This window comes from Haliotis asinina, chromosome 4, assembly GCF_037392515.1.
Source record: "Haliotis asinina isolate JCU_RB_2024 chromosome 4, JCU_Hal_asi_v2, whole genome shotgun sequence".
Classification (NCBI taxonomy): Eukaryota; Metazoa; Mollusca; class Gastropoda; order Lepetellida; family Haliotidae; genus Haliotis; species Haliotis asinina.
Genome location: NC_090283.1, coordinates 24,944,160 through 24,965,525, shown reverse-complemented (window position 1 = coordinate 24,965,525; position 21,366 = coordinate 24,944,160). Strand labels below are relative to the sequence as shown.

Sequence of the window (21,366 nt, the reverse complement as noted above, 5' to 3'; positions counted from 1 at the left end):
ACAAGAGCACAACTAACGGCAACGTATTGTCATAATACGACAAGCATTTTGGCGCTGTGGAAGCAGTCTGACCATGGGTTATTTTCACTTGTATCACGTAGTAAGCCTAACATATACTATGCGTGTTAGCTATAGTGGCTGATATGCAGACACCTGGTGTCATGTTCAATTAAAAGATATTGTGTAGTGAGATTAGAATTTCAAAATCGAAATTTCTTATGCTCTTCGACATGGTTTTGCCTTGCTCATTCCGAATGTACACTTGATAAGATTGTGTTGTTTTTTTTAAAGAAAAAACAACAACTGTTGTACATGCACAGATTTGTGAAAACCATTGATTTGCGTCTGGGGTGGACATTCTTGTAACTTACCATAGTGTATATTGATCCTTTTTCACCTTACGAATATTTACTGCAGGTGATCGAATCCACGCTGACGTGTTTCAAACCTCAAGAACTGACACCACTATACAGCTGACAAAGGTGGATGGGGAGATGGTTTACACCTTGGAATCCCTGTTGTTCGGCGTTAAGAGTTGCAGCAAAGTACAGCTCTCCATTAACATGGACGCAGGAACGACAGTCATAGACATTTATCCAAACAAGACTTCTCATATGCAGTGCTGTGAGTCCTTTTTTGACACCTGTACTGGGGAGATCTTGGATATATCCGGGGACATGTGTGACGACTACACACCACTGTGGGTGAAGCTTTCATCTTATGATGTCATTATCGGTGAAGGTTGTGAAGCTGCAGAAGTTGGCCTGTGGTCATATTCGTATTATTGGAGCTCGTATATATTCAACTTTGAAAGCATCAAAATCTCTTCAGTAGATGATGCATGGTGGCGATTCGGTAAGTGAGTAAGTGAGTTACAGATGTAACGTGACACCGGTAATATTTCAACCTTTTAGTGACGAGAAGAAACTTAGTACATGCTGTAAATACCTGTCACGAGGGACAGTAGAATATTGTCACGTAATTTAGTTCTTAAAAACTAATCATTTTAAATTCTAAATATGCAATCAGTATGACATACATTAACATTAATACACGAGCTATCAACCACCATCAACTAAAGGGCGTCTTGGTAAGACTCTTATGTCTTAAAAATATTACCCAATGACAAAATAAATCTCATAAACCTACATACTAATCAGTTAACCAGTTGAAATAAATCATTACGTACAACTTTCATTAAAAAGCGAAGAAAAACCGTATTTTCACAGCTGCAATGAAAAATCAGCATCGGTTCCACAGTTGTAATCTCATTTCCAAAGCATAGTTATAATGACGAGTTCAGGGTATATACTGTAATAGAATGTGTACAACACTGTAGACTCTTGAGTCATAATAAGTCACAAAGTGAAATACTGTCTTCAATCTGTTATCAATAACCAAATATAATTTTAGTCCTTGTTTACAAATAAAGACTTGTTTGCTTCAATATGCTGGTTGATGACAGGAAAGTCTTCATGTCAACCTGTGACCACACCAGCTACTACCACAACTTTGACAACGCAGCCTGCAACATCGCCTGCTACGGCAACCGAAGCAACACCAGAAGCGACACCCGACGCAACATCTCAAACACCAGGATCCTTGATCAATGAAACACTGCCTAACAACGCGTACATGGAACGATCTGTCGGAGTTGTCAGAAGCAGCTCCATCATCGGGAACATCATCGTTGTTACGTATGTATTGTGTGGTCAGCTCCCTTGCATCGTGAGTGAGGACACAGTAACCATTTACATTGACTTTATAGTCGACCTGTGTTCTTGTCTAACTACGAAATATTCATATCAGGAGAAAGCACTGACTTCGGACGAGCTCCACCGACCTATGTTGTAAAATGAAGCAATTGGGTCACTATTATTTTAAATAATGAATTACTCGTATTTATTTTTTATATATACCGTACTACCCCATGCTGTAAACTTCCCATATTCCTTTTCAGGTTGATGTCCTGTTCAAAGTTTTAAGGAAATGTGCAACTCTGTCCGAACGACTTCTAAACACGTTGTGTCACTTTTTCTTATTATGAATTAAAATGTACTAAGAAGATATAGCGTAGAGTTATTATAAGAAGATCTCAAACGTATTAGTGATTCAAAGTCTTTTCCAGCACTGACAACTCACCAAAGTGAATCTTGCTATAGAACATAGATTTTGTGTGCAGCCCAACCATAAACTCATAATGCTCGAGTTGCTAAGGTGACTGCAACAGGTATCAGATTATGTCGTCATACCTGACTCTCATGATAGATACTCACGCGTTTGTCTGGTCTGTTGGCATGGTGACCGTGCCAGGTATCAGATTATGTCGTCATACCTGACTATCATGATAAAATGCTTAAGCGTTTGCCTGGTGACCATCCTTCATTCTCCCCCAAACTCTTATAGCCTGATTGACAAAAAGTACTGCCGTTCAAGCATTTCAAGCACTGCATTGACACGGTCTTCAGCAATATGGAAATAGAAGAATGCATGGTCGTAAGAGGTGACTAACAACGGGATCGAGTGGACAGGCTCAGTGATTTGGTTGATGAATGTCATCCAGTCCAAATTAGTTCGATGCTCAAGCTGGATTCTCTGCTCCATACTCCATTATTACAGACTGTAGTCATATAACTTAATGTAGCATTGAACAACAAGCAAACACCAACACACAACAAAGTTTGCAGTGTACCTGATCTTTTCGAAAGTACATAGAGAAAAGGGACTTCGAATTACATCGCAAACATAGAGAAAAGGGACTTCGAATTACATCGCAAAAACAGTAATATTTCTCATGGTAGGACCTGCATAGCATAGGATCTTGCACATGTAGCCTAAAATGTGAGTCGCTTAGTCCACCGACACCAAGAACCCACCAATGTATGATGCTGATGAACTTTTTTCAACTGTCATTGACTGGGTTGTTTCCACCCACACCTGTTCTCCCTTGTGGAGTGGGGCAACAGAAAATGCAACAGTATGGTCACTGCGTGTCTTCGCCATCCCAAAGCCGATAATATTTGATCCGTTTTTCATAATGTGAATGTAAGCACCCAAAGGGTCAGACACCTTCAGTGACAGATTGGTGTAGAACATGTAGGTGCCAGAGACGGGTGCGGTGAACTTTCTGTGTGCTCGTCGTAACAGGAGTTGACGTTGTAGATGGTGAAGTCAAAGAGAAGTGGAGTTCCGATGGCTGTATCGGGTGGACTTTCTGTACGGAAGGCAACGGTTCTTGTCTTTGATGCTACATGGATTAAAAGAAACATTTATTCAACAAAGGACACCTAAACATTGCTCACACAGTTTGGGCGAGCAAAGGTTGTTGTCAAGGACATTTCAACTTGTAAATGTTTCCTGAGTTGTGAGAGAATGAAGGTGTTTAAACTACTAGACTTATGGGAGTTCAAATTCTCTACCTGTGTTTGTACCTGAACATTTCTCGTGAACTTAAACAAACAACCCAACACACACTCTAATGCACTTAGTGCCTATAACAAACAAACAGCAATGAGTTTTACCCACGGTAAATGACATCACCATGTGCAGTTGCGTAACAAAATTACATTTTTATGATAAGTCATGACAAATTCCGGCCATTGATTGGGTTTTGCTATAAATTAGAAAAGTATAAAAGTACCTGGATGTTGTCTCCAAATGAAAAGAAATGCAACATATGTAATAGACTTCAATAATACATTAATTAGTTATATGGATGGCCTATGGCAATATTTTTAATTGTATCGTCAGCGTTGCCATAAGCAATGACCGTATACTCTGAGCGATGGCGTTTATTTGTTTAACACCATACCAGATTCATATTCCAACTATGTATCAGTCCGTGAACAATCCACTCTCATCGTTAGTTCACTCATACGAACAAGATTGGGTTGCTGAAGGATAGTTCTAATCCCAGTGTATACTGATGCTGTATGTAATTACACTCAACATAGCTCTCTGCTCTGCAGTTTCACCAAGGTCAATTGTCGCGCAAGTTATCAAGTGAGTGAGGCGGAAAGCAACAAACGAAGCGAAACCAAACAAAACAAAACCAAAAAACAAACAAAGAAAAGATGGGTTTACAAACATACCAACGTCCTGTATGACTTGTCATAGCGACATAGTGTTGCCATCGGAGAATGTCTGCACATGTGACATGTCAAGCTGCAAAACAGCAACGTCCGATATCGTGGAGGTGATGTTACTTTGTGCTGTGTGTAGATTGTCCGTCACCATGTGAAGAGCTTGTTGAACATTGTGCATTTCATTTCATTCTGAAGTCTTTCCAGCTGTATAGAGGCATTTTGTTGCTCTTCTTTTGTGTACGCCATTTCCCTGACCACAAACAGCAACTGGTCTATAATCACTTTGAGAGACGATGATCTAATCTGGATGAACGCCTCTTCTTCAGTCTCCACACAATATAGTGTAGTATTTACTCGCTGCACATGGTGCTCTAAAGCCGAACACCTGACTGCAGCGTATTAACCTGTATAGTGTTCTGCTTGACATTGCGACTCATTGCATCCATCGTTATGTTGAACAGAAAGTTAACGTTGAGTTTATCCTGTTTCGTGACTCTCAGTTCAGACTTCACTTGGTTCAGTTCGTTCGCTGACGACTTCAGTTCAGCTTTCAGAGATGCCACTCTATCCTTCAGAGAGGCCGATTCAGCACTGGCCAACTGTGGCAGTGATTTCCTTGTCTGTAAGTCTGTTTGGGTGTTCCGTAGGTCCGTCTTTGTGGCTTGCAGCTCTGTTTTCATACATGCCAGATCTTGCTTTGTGACCTGTAGATCTGTTTTCAAATGACTTGTGGTTGTCTGAAGGTTTGTCATAGACTGTTCAAGCAGACCCACATGACTCAGTACACTTGACAGATCAGCAGTGCCATCTGGTTTTGTCATGGGTAAAATTAGTCCAGAGAGACAGGGAGGCAGAAAAAGACCTAGGAATATGTTCGTCATAAACATTTTTACCCGCAGTACTGTACGGCACTGGTGAATATAGAGGAGCATTGATAAGGAGCATGGACAGTTAGACAAGTGTGATAGCGCGCCTTGAAGACAAAAAACCCAAAAACTCCAGGATTATATTTTTTTGTGTAGAAACATGCAGAGTATATGTTCCACATTATACAATAAATTCTTAAACCGGCGATGGTGAACCAGCCTGTCTATCATAGCTGAAACAGGCACATTAATTAGAAATATTGTCGTCACTAGCTGTGTGGTAAAACAATTATAAACTTTGTCCTCGTCAAAAATTGAAACCTCAATATTATTTTAATTTCCTTGCCACCTATTTGCTTGCTTTTAGAACTGAAACTTTGGACATGATACCTACTCGTGGCACAGAAAGCAACATCAACCGTAAAATGATCATTGATTCTTCTGTATGTTCATTCTTCTATTTGACGATCTACAGTCACTTATTGTGTTTTGTGCTATTGTGCTATTAGATTTATCTTCACATGCTAGTTTCAAATTCGAACTGTGACAATCTAGTTCGATTGCAATCCTTTGACGACAGGTTTTATGATATATACATTTTGTTCAATATCTTCAAATTTGTTCTCATCACGGTACTGCTGAAATATTGCGATGTGGCGTTAAACATTCATTCATTCATTCATTCTCTTTTTAATAACCGTGCCTGTCAGATGTTCACTCTAATAGTTTTTATTGCTTACATTACATACGGTTTTTCATTGGATGGTCTAACTGATGGAATAAGCATATAAACGACAAATTTCAGTTCTCTCACTCGACAGCAGGCAGAGGTTTTGTTTCTTTCATATGAAAGGTTTCGGGTGCATCAGGATGCCTAATTAACACCATGATACCATATGGCATTTCCTGGCGTCTTTATGCACCAGGAACAATGTACTCTGTTTGTAACAGTCTACCTGGTTATAAATACTTTAAAGTCATTCACGTGCAAATTGAGTAAGGAGATCGAGTGACCCGGACTATCACAGACATGGAATTAAATTAGAATGATGTCCCTTTTTTGCGAATCCGGTGCTGTATGTAATTACTCCCAGCATAGCTCTGCTCTCTAGTGAGTGAGGCGTTAAAGGGGCACTGATGCAGAGCAATTTCCGTGGACTGGTTTAAACTTTTGTTATTGTTTTTCTCCCGTGAATACCCGGATGATATCCCAGAATTCGTGACTGGTTCGTATGCGCAAGTGAGAGTTTAATTATAGACAGATCAATAAATGTATTATGAAAACAAATGAATCACTTCGAAGGTTAATCATCTGCCAGTGGTTGAAATGGTTAAAAACTATTAGGATGGAAAAATAACAAAGCCAATGTACGTCTCTATATTTTGTCTCATAACCCTAATTAGTTTATTGTCATATTTGTATGATTTGGAAAATTAATAAAAGAACACACAGTCTGCTTATACTTATAGTAAATTTCTAACATGAATGTAACATTTAAACATTGTATAGACTTCCAATGTGGATCTCATTTCACACACATACGCGATCTAGTCTGTGTTTTCTGTCATATAGATTCTGCTGAATGCTACAACAAATAAATTAAAACAAAATGCAAATAATGAATGTAAAACAGACTAATTTTATAGCAACAATGTCAGGCTACTACCTTGTTCAGGAATGTATCCATCAATATCCACATAAAAGTACGGTATTCCATTCATCTGAAGCTGGTAAATAATCCTACTCTGTGTCGTGTTTCTTACAACAGTCTAATTTGCGAAAAAGTAACACATCTCCCAGGATAGCACACCTTTCAGCTAATTGTATGATGTCTGCCATTCTAAGTAATTTAGATAACCAGCAACGAGCAATCAATCAATCAACGCAATGGTGGTTACTTCTTTGAAGGATGTTGTTTTACACTCGCACTTTACGACAGGGTGTAGATAACCAGCAACGAGCAATCAATCAATCAATCAACGCAATGGTGGTTAATTCTTTGAAGGGAGGATGTTGTTTTACACTCGCACTTTACGACAGGCTGTAGTCAATATAGATTAGTACATCTACACACACTGTTTTCTGACCAATCCGCTGTAGAAGATAAAAGTAATTAATCAATCAGTGTGTTTTCGGTTAAGCCTTTGATCGATGTTTGTTTTTGTAGCTCAGCTGATAAACCCTCTTGTATCACTTACATGCACATATTACATAACATACAAAACATTTCCGACTACAAACCTTAATTTATAATGTTGAGTATTTACTCCAGAGAGGAGAAATGCCAAATAGGAACCTTTCTTGAATAACCTGAGAGGTGTCACCACTAATTATACCTGTTATAAATTCATTAACTGGCCATCAAGAGAATGATTACAAATAACACGTGTAGGTTTACACCATCAAACGCGAGTTACAGCAAGGAAGATTTAATCTCTGTGTCGCATGCAGCCTGAAAACATTGATGGGCCGAAACTGTTTTCATCATATTTTCACGTAACATGATTAAATATCGAGGTACAAAACACAGAAATAGGATCAACTTGGATCAGTCACTATACCAAAAACTACACTGCTGAGATATTTTGTTACGATCAGACAAGGAATACCATGGATATTTTTAAATAATGGCATAAGATGGGCCTCCTGATTGTTTAGGTGAAGAAATTCTGTGGACCGGAGCCCAGCTCATTCGCTTTGCATCAGTGCCCCTTCAAGCAACAAAAGAAACTCCCCTAAAACAAACCAAGAAAAGAAAACAAACTTACCATCGTCCTGTATGACTTGTGATAGCGACTTGGTGTTGTTGGTAAAACAAATACAAACTTTGTCTACGTAAAAACGTGAAGTTCAATATTATTTTAATTTCCTTACCACCATATTATTTTAATTTCCTTACCTAAAATGTTCACTGAGTCCTCTATATGGTCATTCTTCTATTTGGCGATCTGTAGTCAATTTTTGTATTTTGTATTGCCCAAACTGTGCTATTAGATTTGTCTTAACTGCCTAATTTCAAATTTGAACTGTGATTATCTTGCTGTTATGCTGTCTTTGGTGACAAGTTGTATGATGTGTACATTATTATTATCTTCAAATCTGTTCTCGTCACGATATGGCTGAAATATTGCGATGTGACGTTAAATATTAACTCATTCATTCATTCATTCATTCATTCATTCATTCATTCATTCATTCATTCATTCATTCATTCTTTGTTTTTAAAGCACTGTGCCTGTCAGATGTTGACTCTAATACTTTTTATAGCTTACATCACATACGGTTTTTCACTGGATGATGGAACTGATGGCATAAGTATAAGAACGACAGTTTTCGAGGTTCATACTTTTTACTAGAAATGACAGACAAGTTTAAGTTCCTTCACTCGACACCGCGCAAGAGCTTTGTTTCTTTCATCTGGAAGGTGTCAGGTGCTGTCATGTTTTCCAGTTAACAGATATGACACCATGTTACAGTCCCTAGCAGTGTCTTTATGCATAAGGAACAGTTTACACCAAATGTGAGTTTGTAACAATCTAATTGGATATAAATTCATTCACTTTAAACAGTTACATGTAAACTGAGTCTGATCGTTCACTCGGACCCGAATTTTATACATCGAGGATTCAGGGGGTACCCAATCACAGCCCGTGTTATAAAATGTGTACCATGTGGCTTTCACCTGTGTTTAAATTGTACATAATATGCTATCTTACCTTCATGTAAAATACTTTCATCCCACTGGTCAGTGACAGTTGAACGAGTTCCAATATTAGCACAGAAAGTGACTACTAGAGAAAATATCACCTGCTGCCACGGTAACCGCCAAACTCCCCGCCAAGAACCTGTCGGTAACAATTAACTGACGTCAAAATATGTTCTTTTTAAGTTAGCGGTAGAACTGGAAAATTAAACGAGACTTGTAAGTTAAGGTTCGAGTTTAATTCTGCCAACCAATCCTTATATTAGTGCTGAGGGGTCTCATTGCTGCCCATGGTGACTTGATAAATCCTAAGTGTTCACCTGTCTTTGAATCTGGAGTTACCGTTCTGATAATATTCACATTTAATACAAGAGCAATGAGTGAACAAAGATAAAAAACCCCTCAGACGACCAAAAACTGTTGCAACACATTTATCTTAACAGAAGACAAATGGTATGTATAGCAAACCAAATGAGAGAACACCAGAGCTTTTCTTGTCTGCTGCCTAGTTAATGTGACTGTATTTTCTTTACGAACTAAATCCGAGTATAAAATCTTAAATCCTGTATGGAAACACAGTAGAGGTAGCAATTAAATGTATACTCATATCAGCAAAATTTCACCCATATCGAATTTAGGTCTTTGTTATTCACCTATGTTTGTGGCCAAAGTCAAAAAGTTATTAGCAATAACTTGGCTGATGGTATCATTAGATTCTTGTTCACACGTGCCAATAGTCGTCTGGTAGAACCCTTTTTCAGGATTAAATCTGAATTACGTATGAAGGCTTCAATGCTGTTATGTCAAATATACAGTTACAGCGCATTCAATACAGTACATGGGCTACAGTACATTTGCTCTGCTGCTTACAACAAACCTCAGCACTATTTACGTATTATTCCCGTATGATTGTGGCCAACATGAAAAAATGTAGTAGGAATAACTTGGCTGATGGTACCATCTGATACAAAATGGATAGATTTTAACAAGACACCACTGCAAGTTATCAAGTCGTGTATTTTTAACAAGGGTCGACAGTAGTCTCGGAAGTTTTGCTATATATTGTTAAGCTGCAAATAAACTGTAAAACCCGGTTGCGTAGATTGATGTTTATGATCCCTCACCAAAAGTGCAGACTCGATTATTTACAGACCGTCGTCTCATAGCTGGATAATTGCCGCGGGTGGCGTTAAAGAACATACGAACAAGCTATTAGCAATAAAGCTACTAGCTCCGTGTGAGATTTAGATTCAGATTTACTGTTGAACAAAGTAAAGGCCTGACAAATGAAAACTCAACACTTTCAATCAGGATAATATGTAGAGATCACGAAATCCTCACAATTACTATAATACAAATTAAGAACTGAATAATCACTATCTTCTGATTCACTGACATTTATCATGCCCAGTGTATTGTCCATGAGTACAAAAGCATCCTGGTTTCTTTGGGTCAAACTTGCAATACCATATACAAATCAAAGTACGTTAAGTCTTTGGAACGATGTATCTGAAGCCATATCATTACAGATTGAGCAACGCTTGAATACATGAAACACAGACTGATAATTTAGTTGATATTTGTTATTGTCATGCGTGCCTTTATTGCCATGCTTTTAAGACGACAGCGCCCGTAGTCATCAAACATCCTAAGATAATACTTCTCCACGTACCCATACTGTCACCAAGGACGCGCAGTCTAGACACTGATTTTCATGATAACTGACTAAAGGGTCAGGCCCTGGTTTTTAAATCATAGTAAACTGTAGATGATTGTGGTTTGACCAGCCGTCTAACCCACTCAGCTTCCATATCGCTTTCAGTCGTGGGAGTCCTGCCAATTAACACCTATCAGAGGGGTACACAAACTCCGAGGTCTGGACTACAAGAAGTCCGACTTCCACTTTTGTGGAAGTCGCGGTACCTAGCGGGTAAGACGGCTGACTTTGTGATTAGATGCCTGACTCTGAGAATGTGGGTTCGAATCCCTTGTGGACTCAACATACGTGCTATAATCTGTACTTTACTGATTCATCCCAAATATAACGCGTGTTACATTTGGCCACCTTCTAACTTGGATTCTGTATTCACAGAACCTGAATGTTTACAGAGCAGCAACTCCTGTGAAGCGAACGTAACGTAGAACAATTTGTATAAGAAGAGGAACGAACCTAAAGATAAATGAACCAGCAAATATAACGTCAAGCTGCTCGGCCATGGTGTGGAAACGGAACACAGAACCTGAAGGTTGATGGAGCAGATGTTCTTGTCCAGATTGCTCAAATATAACCTCAAGCTGTTCGGACCTGAAGGCTACCTGAGCAGATGTTCTTGTCCAGATTGGTCAAATATAACCTCAAGCTGTTCGGACCTGAAGGCTACTGGAGCAGATGTTCTTGTCCAGATTGGTCAAATATAACCTCAAGCTGTTCGGACCTGAAGGCTACTGGAGCAGATGTTCTTGTCCACATTGCTCAAATGTAACCTCAAGCTGTTCGGACCTGAAGGTTAATAACCTTTTCTTCTAATGTCTGTTGTACATTCACACATTCCGTTCAGGGGAAAGGCCTCCCAAGCCCGCTGATTGTGCCACCAGGTACTCATGTTGCTGGTACAAGAGACATTTCCTTTGACGACACAAGGGCACAACCAACAGCAACGTATTGGCATAATACGACAAGCATTTTGGCGCTGTGGAAACAGTCTAACCATGGGTTATTTTCACTTGTATCACGTAATAAGCCTAACATATACCATGTGTGTATTTGTTTTGCGTGTTAGCTATAGTGGCCGATATGCAGACACCTGGTATCATATTCAATTGAAAGATATTATGTAGTGAGATTGGAATTTCAAAATGGAAATTTCTTATGCTCTTTGACATGATTTTGCCTTGCTCATTACGAATGTACAAATGCTAAGATGGCTGTTTTTAAAAGAAAAAAAACAACTGTTGTACATGCACAGATTTGTGAAAACCATTGATTCAAAAACATTTAAGCCCGGAGTTCGCGTCCGTGGTGGACATTCTTGTAACTTACCTTAGTGCAGATTGATCTTTTTTCAACTTCCGATTATTTTCTGCAGGTGATCGAATCCACGCTGACATGTTTCAAACCTCAAGAACTGACACCACTATAGAGCTAACAAAGGTGGATGGGGAGATGGTTTCCAGCTTGGAATCCCTGGTGTTCGACGTGAAGTGTTGCAGCAAAGTACAGCTCTCCATTAACATGGACGCAGGAAGGATAGTCATTGACATTTTTCCAAACAAGACTTCTCATGTGCAGTACTGTGAGTCCTCCTTTGATACCTGTACTGGGGAGATCTTGGTTATATCCGAGGACATGTGTGACGACTACACACCACTGTGGGTGAAGGTTTCATCTTATGATGTCATTATCGGTGAAGGTTGTGAATCTGCAGAAGTTGGCCTGTGGTCACACACGTCGTTTTGGAACTGGTATAAGTTCAGCTTTGAAAGCATCAAAATCTCTTCAGTAGATGATGCATGGTGGCGATTCGGTAAGTGAGTAAGTGAGTTAAAGATGTAACGTGACACCGGTAATATTTCAACCTTTTAGTGACGAGAACAAACTTAGTACATGCTATGAAAACCTGTCACGAGGAACAGTAAAACATTGCCACCTAATTTAGTTCCTAAAAACTAATCATTTCAAATTCTAATTCTAACATTAATACACGAGCTACCGACCAACAACAACTAAAGGGCTCTTATTTCTTAAAAATATTACCCAAGAACAAACCTACCAGTTGAAATAAATTATTACGAACAACTTTCGTTAAAATGCGAAGACAAACCGTATTTTCACAGCTACAGTCAGGCCGCGTTAATCCGAACACTTCTGTTTTTCATCAAAAACGTTCGGATAGTGAAACGTACGGACTACTGAAACGAACTTTTATGAACACAACTACAGTAGGGTTACTTCCCTTTGACATGGCAATACAAAAACATGCGAACGTAGACAAGTTGGCTGAATCTGCGATGTGGTGTTTGGGGGCAAGAAATCAAGTTTTACGTTGGTCAGTTTGACATTGGCATACTTGTGACTGGCAACATTGCTACGAAGTAAGATCACGTGTCAACCACGTGATTGCATCTGTCTGTCAAATGATCATAGCCAATCACAAAACATATCCGATGTCCGAAATTGTGCTCTTGCCGATAGACAGTCCGAATTCTTGACCAAAATGTTTACACATAAGATCAAAATTGGCTTTAGGGTTTTCTCTTTTTGTGTGTGTGTGTGTGTGCTGCAGTAATTTCACATCTTTTACGCCTAGGGGCGGGACTTGCCATTATGACTGACAAGCGTCAAGTGATCTCCTTTTGACACGATTAGTGTTTTATACAGGAAGTAAGCATGACATGTATTACTCCAAGTAACCAAAAGTGAGACCTACTAATTGATCAAAATCACAAACTAACGACATCTTCAACTCGCAAGTGTCACTTAACAATTACCACTGAATGGGGCTCATGGTGTGAAGGGATTATCCCAACCTTTTTGATGTACCGCCGGATTAATGAAGCAAAACTATGTGTAATTAGCTAGTCTGTTACCGCTGATTAACGTTCGGATACGGAGAGAGAAGCACCGGATTACTGAATCAACAGGTTATGAGTTTACATAGTAAACAAGATTGGTTACAGCTAGCTATTGTTCGGATATCGCGGGAATCGGATTGTCGGGGTCCGGACATTGAAAAATCAGCGTAGGTTGCACGGTTGTAATCTCATTTCCAAAGCGTAGTTATAATGACGAGTTCCGGGTATATATTGTAATAGACTGTGTACTACAGTGTAGCGTCTTGATTCATAATAAGTCACAAAGTGAAATACTGTCTTCACGTTATCAATAACCAAATATAATTTTAGTCTTTGTTTACATAGAAAGAATTGTTTGCTTCAATATGCTGGTTGATGACAGGAAAATCTTCATGTCAAACTGTGACCACACCAGCTACTACCACAACGTTGACAACGCAACCTGCAGCATCGCCTGCTACGGCAACCGAGGCAACACCAGAAGCGACACCCGAAGCAACATCTCAAACACCAGGATCCTCGATCAATGAAACACTTCCTAAGAACGTGTACATGGGACGATCTGCAGGAGCTGTCAGAAGGAGCTCCTTCACTGGGATGATCATCGTTCTTACGTATGTATTGTGTGGTCAGCTCCCTTGCATCGTGAGTGAGGACACACTAACCATTTACATTGACTTTATAGTCGACCTATGTTCTTGTCTAACTACGAAATATTCATATCAGGAGAAAGAACTGACTTTGGACGAGCACCACCGACCTATGCTGTAATGAAACAATTGGGTCACTATTATTTTAAATATTTTTTAAATATTTTTTTATATATATCGTACTACCCCATGCTGTAAACTTCCCATATTCCTTTTCAGGTTGATGTCCTGTTTAAAGTTTTAAGGAAATGTGCAACTCTGGCAGAACGACTTCTACACACGTTGTGTCACGTTTTCTTTTTATGAATTAAAATGTGCCGGGAAGATATAGCGTAGAGTTATTGTAAGAGGATCTCAAACGTATTAGTGATTCAAAACCTTCTCCCGCAACTCACCAAAGGGAATCTTGCTATAGAACATAGATTTTGTGTGCAGCCCAACGATGAAGTCATAATGCTCGAATTTGCAAGGTGACCGTACCAGGTATCAGATTGTGTCGCCATACCTGACTGTCATGATAGATACTCATGCGTTTGTCTGGTCTGTTGGCATAGTGACCGTGCCAGGTATCAGATTATGTCGTCATACCTGACTGTCATGATAAAATGCTCAAGCGTCTGTCTGGTGACCATCCTTCATTCTCCCCCAGACTGTCATAGGCTGATTAAATAAAGGCATCGCCGTTCAAGCATTTCATGACTGCATTGATACGGTCTTCAGCAATATGGAAATAGACGAATGCATGGTCGTAAGAGGTGACTAAAGGAATCGACTGGACAGGCTCAGTGTGAGATGGTTGATGAATGCCATCCAGTCCGAATTAGATCGATGATCATGCTGGACTCTCGGCTCCATACTCCATTATTACAAACTGCAGTTGTATAACTTAATGCAGCGTTGAACAACAAGCAAACACCAACACGTAACAAAGTTTGCGGTGTATGTGATCTTTTCGAAAGTACATAGAGAAAAGGGACTTCGAATTACATCGCAAACATAGAGAAAAGGGAGTTCGAATTTCATTGTAAAAAACAGTTATATTTCTCATGGTAGGATCTCCATAGCATAGGACCTTGCACATGTATCCTAAAATATGAGTCGCTTAATCCACCGACACCAAGAACCCACCAAAGGATGATGCTGATGAACTTTTTTCCACAGTCATTGACTGGGTTGTTTCCACCCACACCTGTTCTCCCTTGCGGAGTGGGGCCACAGAAAATGCAACAGTATGGTCGCTGCCTGTCTTCGCCGTTCCAAAGCCGATAATATTTGATCCGGTTTTCATAATGTGAATGTAAGCACCGAAAGGGTCGGACACCTTCAGTGATAGATTGGTGTAGAACATGTAGGTGCCAGAGACGGGTGCGGTGAACTTTCCTGTGTGCTCGTCGTAACAGGAGTTGACGTTGTAGATGGTGAAGTCAAAGAGAAGTGGAGTTCCGATGGCTGTATTGGGTGGACTTTCTGTACGGAAGGCAACGGTTCTTGTCTTTGACGCTACATAGATTAAAAGAAACATTTATTGAACAAAGGACACCTAAACACTTTTAGAGTTCACATTGCCATTGCACAGTTTGGGCGAGCAAAGGTTGTTGTCAAGGACATTTCAACTTGTAAATGTTTCCTGACTCGTGAGAGATTGAAGCTGTTTAAGCTACTAGACTTATGGGAGATCAAATTATCTACATGTGTTTGTACCTGAACATTTCTCGTGGACTTTATTAAACAACCCAACACACACTTTGATGCACTTTGTGCCTATAATAAACAAACAGCAATGAGGTTTACGCACGGTAAATGACGTCACCATGTGCAGTTGCTTAACAAAATTACAGTTTTATGATGTCATGACAAACTCCGGCCATTGATTGTGTTTTACTATAAACTAGAAAAGTATAAAAGTACCTTGATGTTGTCTCCGAATGAAAAGAAATGCAACATGCGTAATACACTTCCATCATATATTAATCAGTTATATGGATGGCCTGTGGCAGTATATCTTAATTGTATCGTCAGCTTTGCCATAAGCAACCGACGTATAGCTTGAGCAATGGCGTTGATTTCTGTAACGTGAAACCAGATTCATATTCCAGCTATGTATCAGTCCGTGAACAATCCACCCTCGTCATTAGTTCCCTCATACGAGCATCGGGTTACTGAAGGCCAGTTCTAGTTCCAGTGTCTACAGATGCTGTATGTAATTACACCAAACAGAGCTCTCTTTTCTACAGTTTCACCAAGGTCAATTGTCGCGCAAGTTATCAAGTGAGTAAGGCGTTAAGCATCAAACGAAACCGAAGGAAACCAAACCAAACAAAACAAAACAAAACCAAAAAACAAACCAGAAAAGAAAACAAACTTACCAACGTCCTGTGTGACTTGTGATAGAGACTTAGTGTTGCCATCAGAGAGTGTCTGCACACGTGACATGTCAAGCTGCAAAACAGCAATGTCGGATATCGTGGAAGTGATGTTACTTTGTGCTGTGTGTAGATTGTCCGCCACCATGTGAAGAGCTTGTTGAACACGGTGCACATCAACAGAAGTTTGGTTCATTTCATTCTGAAGTCTTTCCAGCTGTATCGACGCATTTTGTTGCGCTTCTTTTGTGGACGTCATTTCCCTGACCACAAACAGCAACTGGTCTGTAATCACTTTAAGAGACGATGAGCTATTCTGGATGAACGCCTCTTCTTCAGTCTTCACATAATATAGTGTAGTATTTACTTGCTGCACGTGGTTCTCTAAAGCCGAAACACCTGACTTCAGAGTATTAACCTGTATAGTGTTCTGCTTGATATTGCGACTCATTGCATCCATCGTTATGTTCAACAGAAAGTTTTCATTAAGTTTATCCTGTTTCATGTCCCTCAGTTCAGACTTCACTTGATTCAGTTCATTCGCTGACGACTTCAGTTCAGCTTTCAGTGATGCCACTTCATCCTTCAGAGAGGACACTTCAGCACTGGTCAGCTGTTGGAGCGATTTGCTTGTCTGTAAGTCTGTTTGGGTGTTCCGTAGGTCCGTCTTTGTGGCTTGTAGCTCTGTTTTGGTACTTGCCAGATCTTGCTTTGTGACCTGTAGGTCTGTTTTCAATTGACTTGTGGTTGTTTGAAGGTTTGTCATAAACTGTTCAAGCAGAACAACATGACTCAGTACACTGGACACATCAGCACTGCCATCTTGTTTTGTCATGGGTAAAATTAGCCCAGAGAGAGAGGGAGGTAGTAAAAGACCTAGGAATATGTTCGTCATAAACATTTTTACCAGCAGTATTGTACGCCACTGGTCAACACAGAGACACCGATGATATGAATTTGAAAGATAACAGAAGTCAAACAGGTCGCTCATGTTCTATATTTACCTTTGATAAGGAGTGTGGAAAGTCAGACAAGGATGATAGCGTGCCTTGAAGTAAAAAAAACCTCCAGGATTGTACTTACGGCATTGACACTTGCATATATATGATCCAGATTATTAAATTACTTCTTGCACGGGAGACGGTACACCAGTCTGTCCGTCATACCTGAGATAGACACATTAATTAGAAATATCCTCCGTTTTGTATCCCTTGTGATGAGAGAGTCACGGTCAAGCATATCCTGCTTGACTGTGTTGAATTCTCCATCGTGAGGGATAAGTAGTTTACAGTTAAACCAATTAAGGGCCTTCAAACAACACAGTTAGCTCTCATTTAATTATTGTTTTTCTAAAGGAAAATGATTTCTTGGTTGAAGTATAAGAAATATGTTCTGTAATTAGATGTATTGTAATGATGGGTAGTTTAGAATAGTAACTTGAATTGTTAGTGGCTGTACCCTCAAAGGGGGTTGAAGTATTGTAACGTTATTGTCCTCCCGAAACATTCCATGTACATTTAGACTTTCCACTTACTTTAATCGTAGCATATATGTAATTTTAATTTGTGGCTAGATGTGACTAACTTGCTAACATCTGAAGTGAGTGAGTGAGTTAATAGTTAACGTCACATGGGCAATATTTCAGCCTTATCGTGACGGGAACTTAACATTAAAATGGAATATATGAGTATTATAAAACGCTGTCGACAAAGGACAGTAAAGCAACTAGAATATGACAGAAAAGAATGTAAAACTAGTAACTATACCTAAAAGAGTTTATCTATAAAGGACAATACAATATAAAAATGGGCTGTAGACTGCTAACAACTGAAGGTAGATCACCATACTAGGGACCATGGGGACTTACAGTACTTTTGTTACCTGTGTTCTGAAATTTCTGAGACCCGTGAAGATTCCTGGGTAGAAGAGATCTTCAGCAACTCATGCTTGCCATAAAAGGCGGCTATGCTTGTCGTACGGGGCGACTAATAGGGTCTAGTGGTCACTCGCTGACATGGTCAACACACGTCATCGGTTTGCAATGGCGCAGATCGATGCTCATGCTGTTGATCACTGGTCCAGACTCAGTTATTTCAGACTGCCGCAATATAGCTAGAATATTGCTGAGTGCAACGTAAATCTCAACGTGTTAATTCACTTATTAAATTCATGAAATCTGTGCACCAGAAAATTATTGACCGTCATGTTTACGTGTATGTTAGAAATGTATTCATTCATTATTTATGTTTATTATTACTACGGAAATCACTGTAAGGGAGTATGGTGATATGTTGTGAGGTCAGTAATTTGTAGCTGAGAGATATATCTTTCTATATTTCTAGAAAGAGGACTTCATGAAACAAATGTTATTTTATAGCTACTGTTTAAACAGTTCTGAAACGTAAGAAACCTGAATATTATAATGATTACTGAGCTTTGAGTTGTATACACTGTTTGTGTATCATGGACATGTATCATGGATTTTATAGTGTTTAAAGTGTATAGCAGAGGGGTAAACTAGCTCAGATTTATTTAGTGGCATTTTCATTTGAGACTAATAACAAAGTATGTTACGTATTTTTTATAACTGTAGAAAGTTCCTTTATTTGCTTAGTGGTTTGCACACTGGACATTGATTGCAAATTATCTCCCATTATAAACTAGTGTGTTTAGGCTCTTTGCGATCCGCTCAGTCACAGAGCACATGTCAGAGCGAGAGCATGGACAGAGAGAGCACGTATTTTGACTCAACCTTTCAGATTTTCCGTGCGGAGAAATCACTCTTCAGGTTGGAAATGACACACTTATTGTAAAATGATTACAATGTGGTTTAATGACTGATACTTCAGTAATGTTTGTAACTTTTGGAATACTGCATTTCTCTTTTCAAATATCTTCGAGTGCACCTTTGGAAGATTCCATTTCTATTTCGGAGATGATATTGCGTTGGCAAGTTGTTGTGTGTAAGCATTGTTAATAATGAAAAGGAGTGTTTAAACTTTAAAGGTTTTATTTACAGTTCTATTTACAACTACTTTGTATACACATTTCTGCGCTTTGACATGGCTATAGAATCTGAATTTGAGTAACTTGTGGAAGGGTCCATTTATTTTTAAGGGCATATCCCTTTTCAGTTGTCAGGCACATTGAAGTGGTTTATCATTAAGTAAATGGTATTTTACTTTTTTGCTCGTATTATTTCGAGCATAACTAGTCTAAAGTATCATTTACAATATGTGGATTGTTTCCCACATGGGAGAGTTTCATATTCAATTCGATGTTCAGTTCAAATCTCGGAGATCTGGTGCTTCAGTTTGATGTAATAATCTGGTATTCATAGGTGCGTATTTGTTTATTGTGAAAACATTGTATAACTATGTACTTTGTGCACAAACAATGTATTTATTTTCTGCATTCCATCCTTGCAGAATATACCTTGAGACTACATTAAAAGGATATTGGAAGACTCCGCATATTTAGTCACTGTTCGTTTAAAACAACCTGCATGGACTCCAGCTGGATTTACATCATCCCCTCAGCCGTCAGCAATTTGTGAAAAATCTAGCAATACAATAAAAAGACACTTATTCTCCGATTAAAAACGTGGAAATTTAGAATTTATTAGGATCCTCACCTTTAAGCAAATATTTATGTGTATACCTGGTGTGGCCAACATGTCATCGCCGATTATATACTGTTTTTGTTTAGGGTGTCTTTTAATATATTTAGGAGCTGTTAATGTGGCGTTAGCTTCTGCTGTAAAAATAGAACTATTGTCTGGTAATCTAGAAGATATCGTTATGGATCCATTGACAGTGGCACAAGCCACTGCGCCACCGTCCTTGGACCCATCTGTAAATAAGGAGTTATAATTGCTATATTTATTTTCAATTGATTATATTCTTCTGTGTACTGTAATTCATTCGTTTCTGATTTTGTAAATGTAGTTAATGTTAGGTCAACTTGTGGCCTAACCAACTACCAAGGAGGAGAAGAAAGAAGAGGGGAGGGAGATATGTTTTCCAGCTCAATGCCGACGGAAGAAAGAAAGGGTTTAATTCTGTGCCCTAGAGGTGGAACAAGAGAAGACTTCTTGTCGTACAAATCCTCATAAAGTGGATTGAACACACAGTTATATGCAGGGTTACATTCATTAGAGTGTAATTTGGTAATGTATTGTAAGGATGATTTAATACGACGTTGTGTAAGGGATGGTTCATCGGCCTCAACGTAGAGACGTATAGGTGAAGTTCTGAAGGAACCAAGACAAAGTCTTAGACCTTGGTGGTGGACAGAATCTAATAGTTTCAGGTTGCTTTTGCAGGCTCCACCATATACGACGGAGCCATAATCAAGTTGTGAGCAGACGAGCGATCTGTATAAGTGAAGGAGGGTAGTCTGATTCCCTCCCCACTTTGAATTAGAATCAACCTTTAATAAATCGAGTGCCTTCAAGCATTTAGTTTTAAGGGATTTAATATGGGGCAAAAAGGTCAAACTTGACAACTTTGATAGGGTGCCACTTAGAAATAGTTCTGGGTCATTATGGGGTTTATATTTACGGCAGAAGTGTATAAAATTGGTTTTTGATTTAGAAATTTTGAAGCCATTTTCAAGACACCATTTATCTATTTTGTTTTAACACAGCTGCAGTTGCCGTTCAATGGTATGCATATTTTTCCCACGGCAAGAAATATAAAAATCATCCACAAATAAAGATGCTTCAATTGAATCGTTTAAAACATTTGACAAAACTTTTTATCTTTATACTAAAAAGCGTGACGGACAAAACACTGCCTTGTGGAACGCATTGATCCTGACTGTAATGATCAGACAGGGTGGAACCCAGGCAGACTTGAAATTTCTGTTATTTAAAAATTTGGCTATGAATTCAGGCAAACGACCTCACAAACCGAAATCATGTAAATGTCTCAAAATGCCATATTTCTAGGTTGTGCCATATGCCTTCTCAAGGCCAAAATGGTCAGCGCGCTTTTCACAAAAGATTCCAGACGCACTAAGTGATCGACAGTACTCCTGTTTTTACGGAAACCACATTGTATATCTGAGGGTTTTTTTATTTCAAGTACCAAACAAGTCGATTATTTATCATGAGTTCCATGGTT

General features: G+C 39.1%; 1 protein-coding gene and 1 pseudogene across 1 annotated transcript; both read right to left on the bottom strand.

Moving 5' to 3' along the window:
• Positions 1-2,766: 2,766 nt before the first annotated feature.
• Positions 2,767-4,972, bottom strand: LOC137280877 (testis-specific gene 10 protein-like; annotated as a pseudogene).
• A 9,828-nt stretch (positions 4,973-14,800) lies between these two features.
• On the bottom strand, positions 14,801-17,188 carry LOC137282381 (multimerin-2-like). Its single transcript, XM_067814124.1, has 2 exons — positions 16,244-17,188; positions 14,801-15,377 (listed from the first exon to the last, which is right to left on the bottom strand). The coding sequence occupies exons 1-2, from the start codon at positions 17,139-17,141 to the stop codon at positions 14,980-14,982; spliced, it is 1,296 nt and encodes a 431-aa protein (XP_067670225.1). The 5' UTR covers positions 17,142-17,188; the 3' UTR covers positions 14,801-14,979.
• Positions 17,189-21,366: the final 4,178 nt, after the last annotated feature.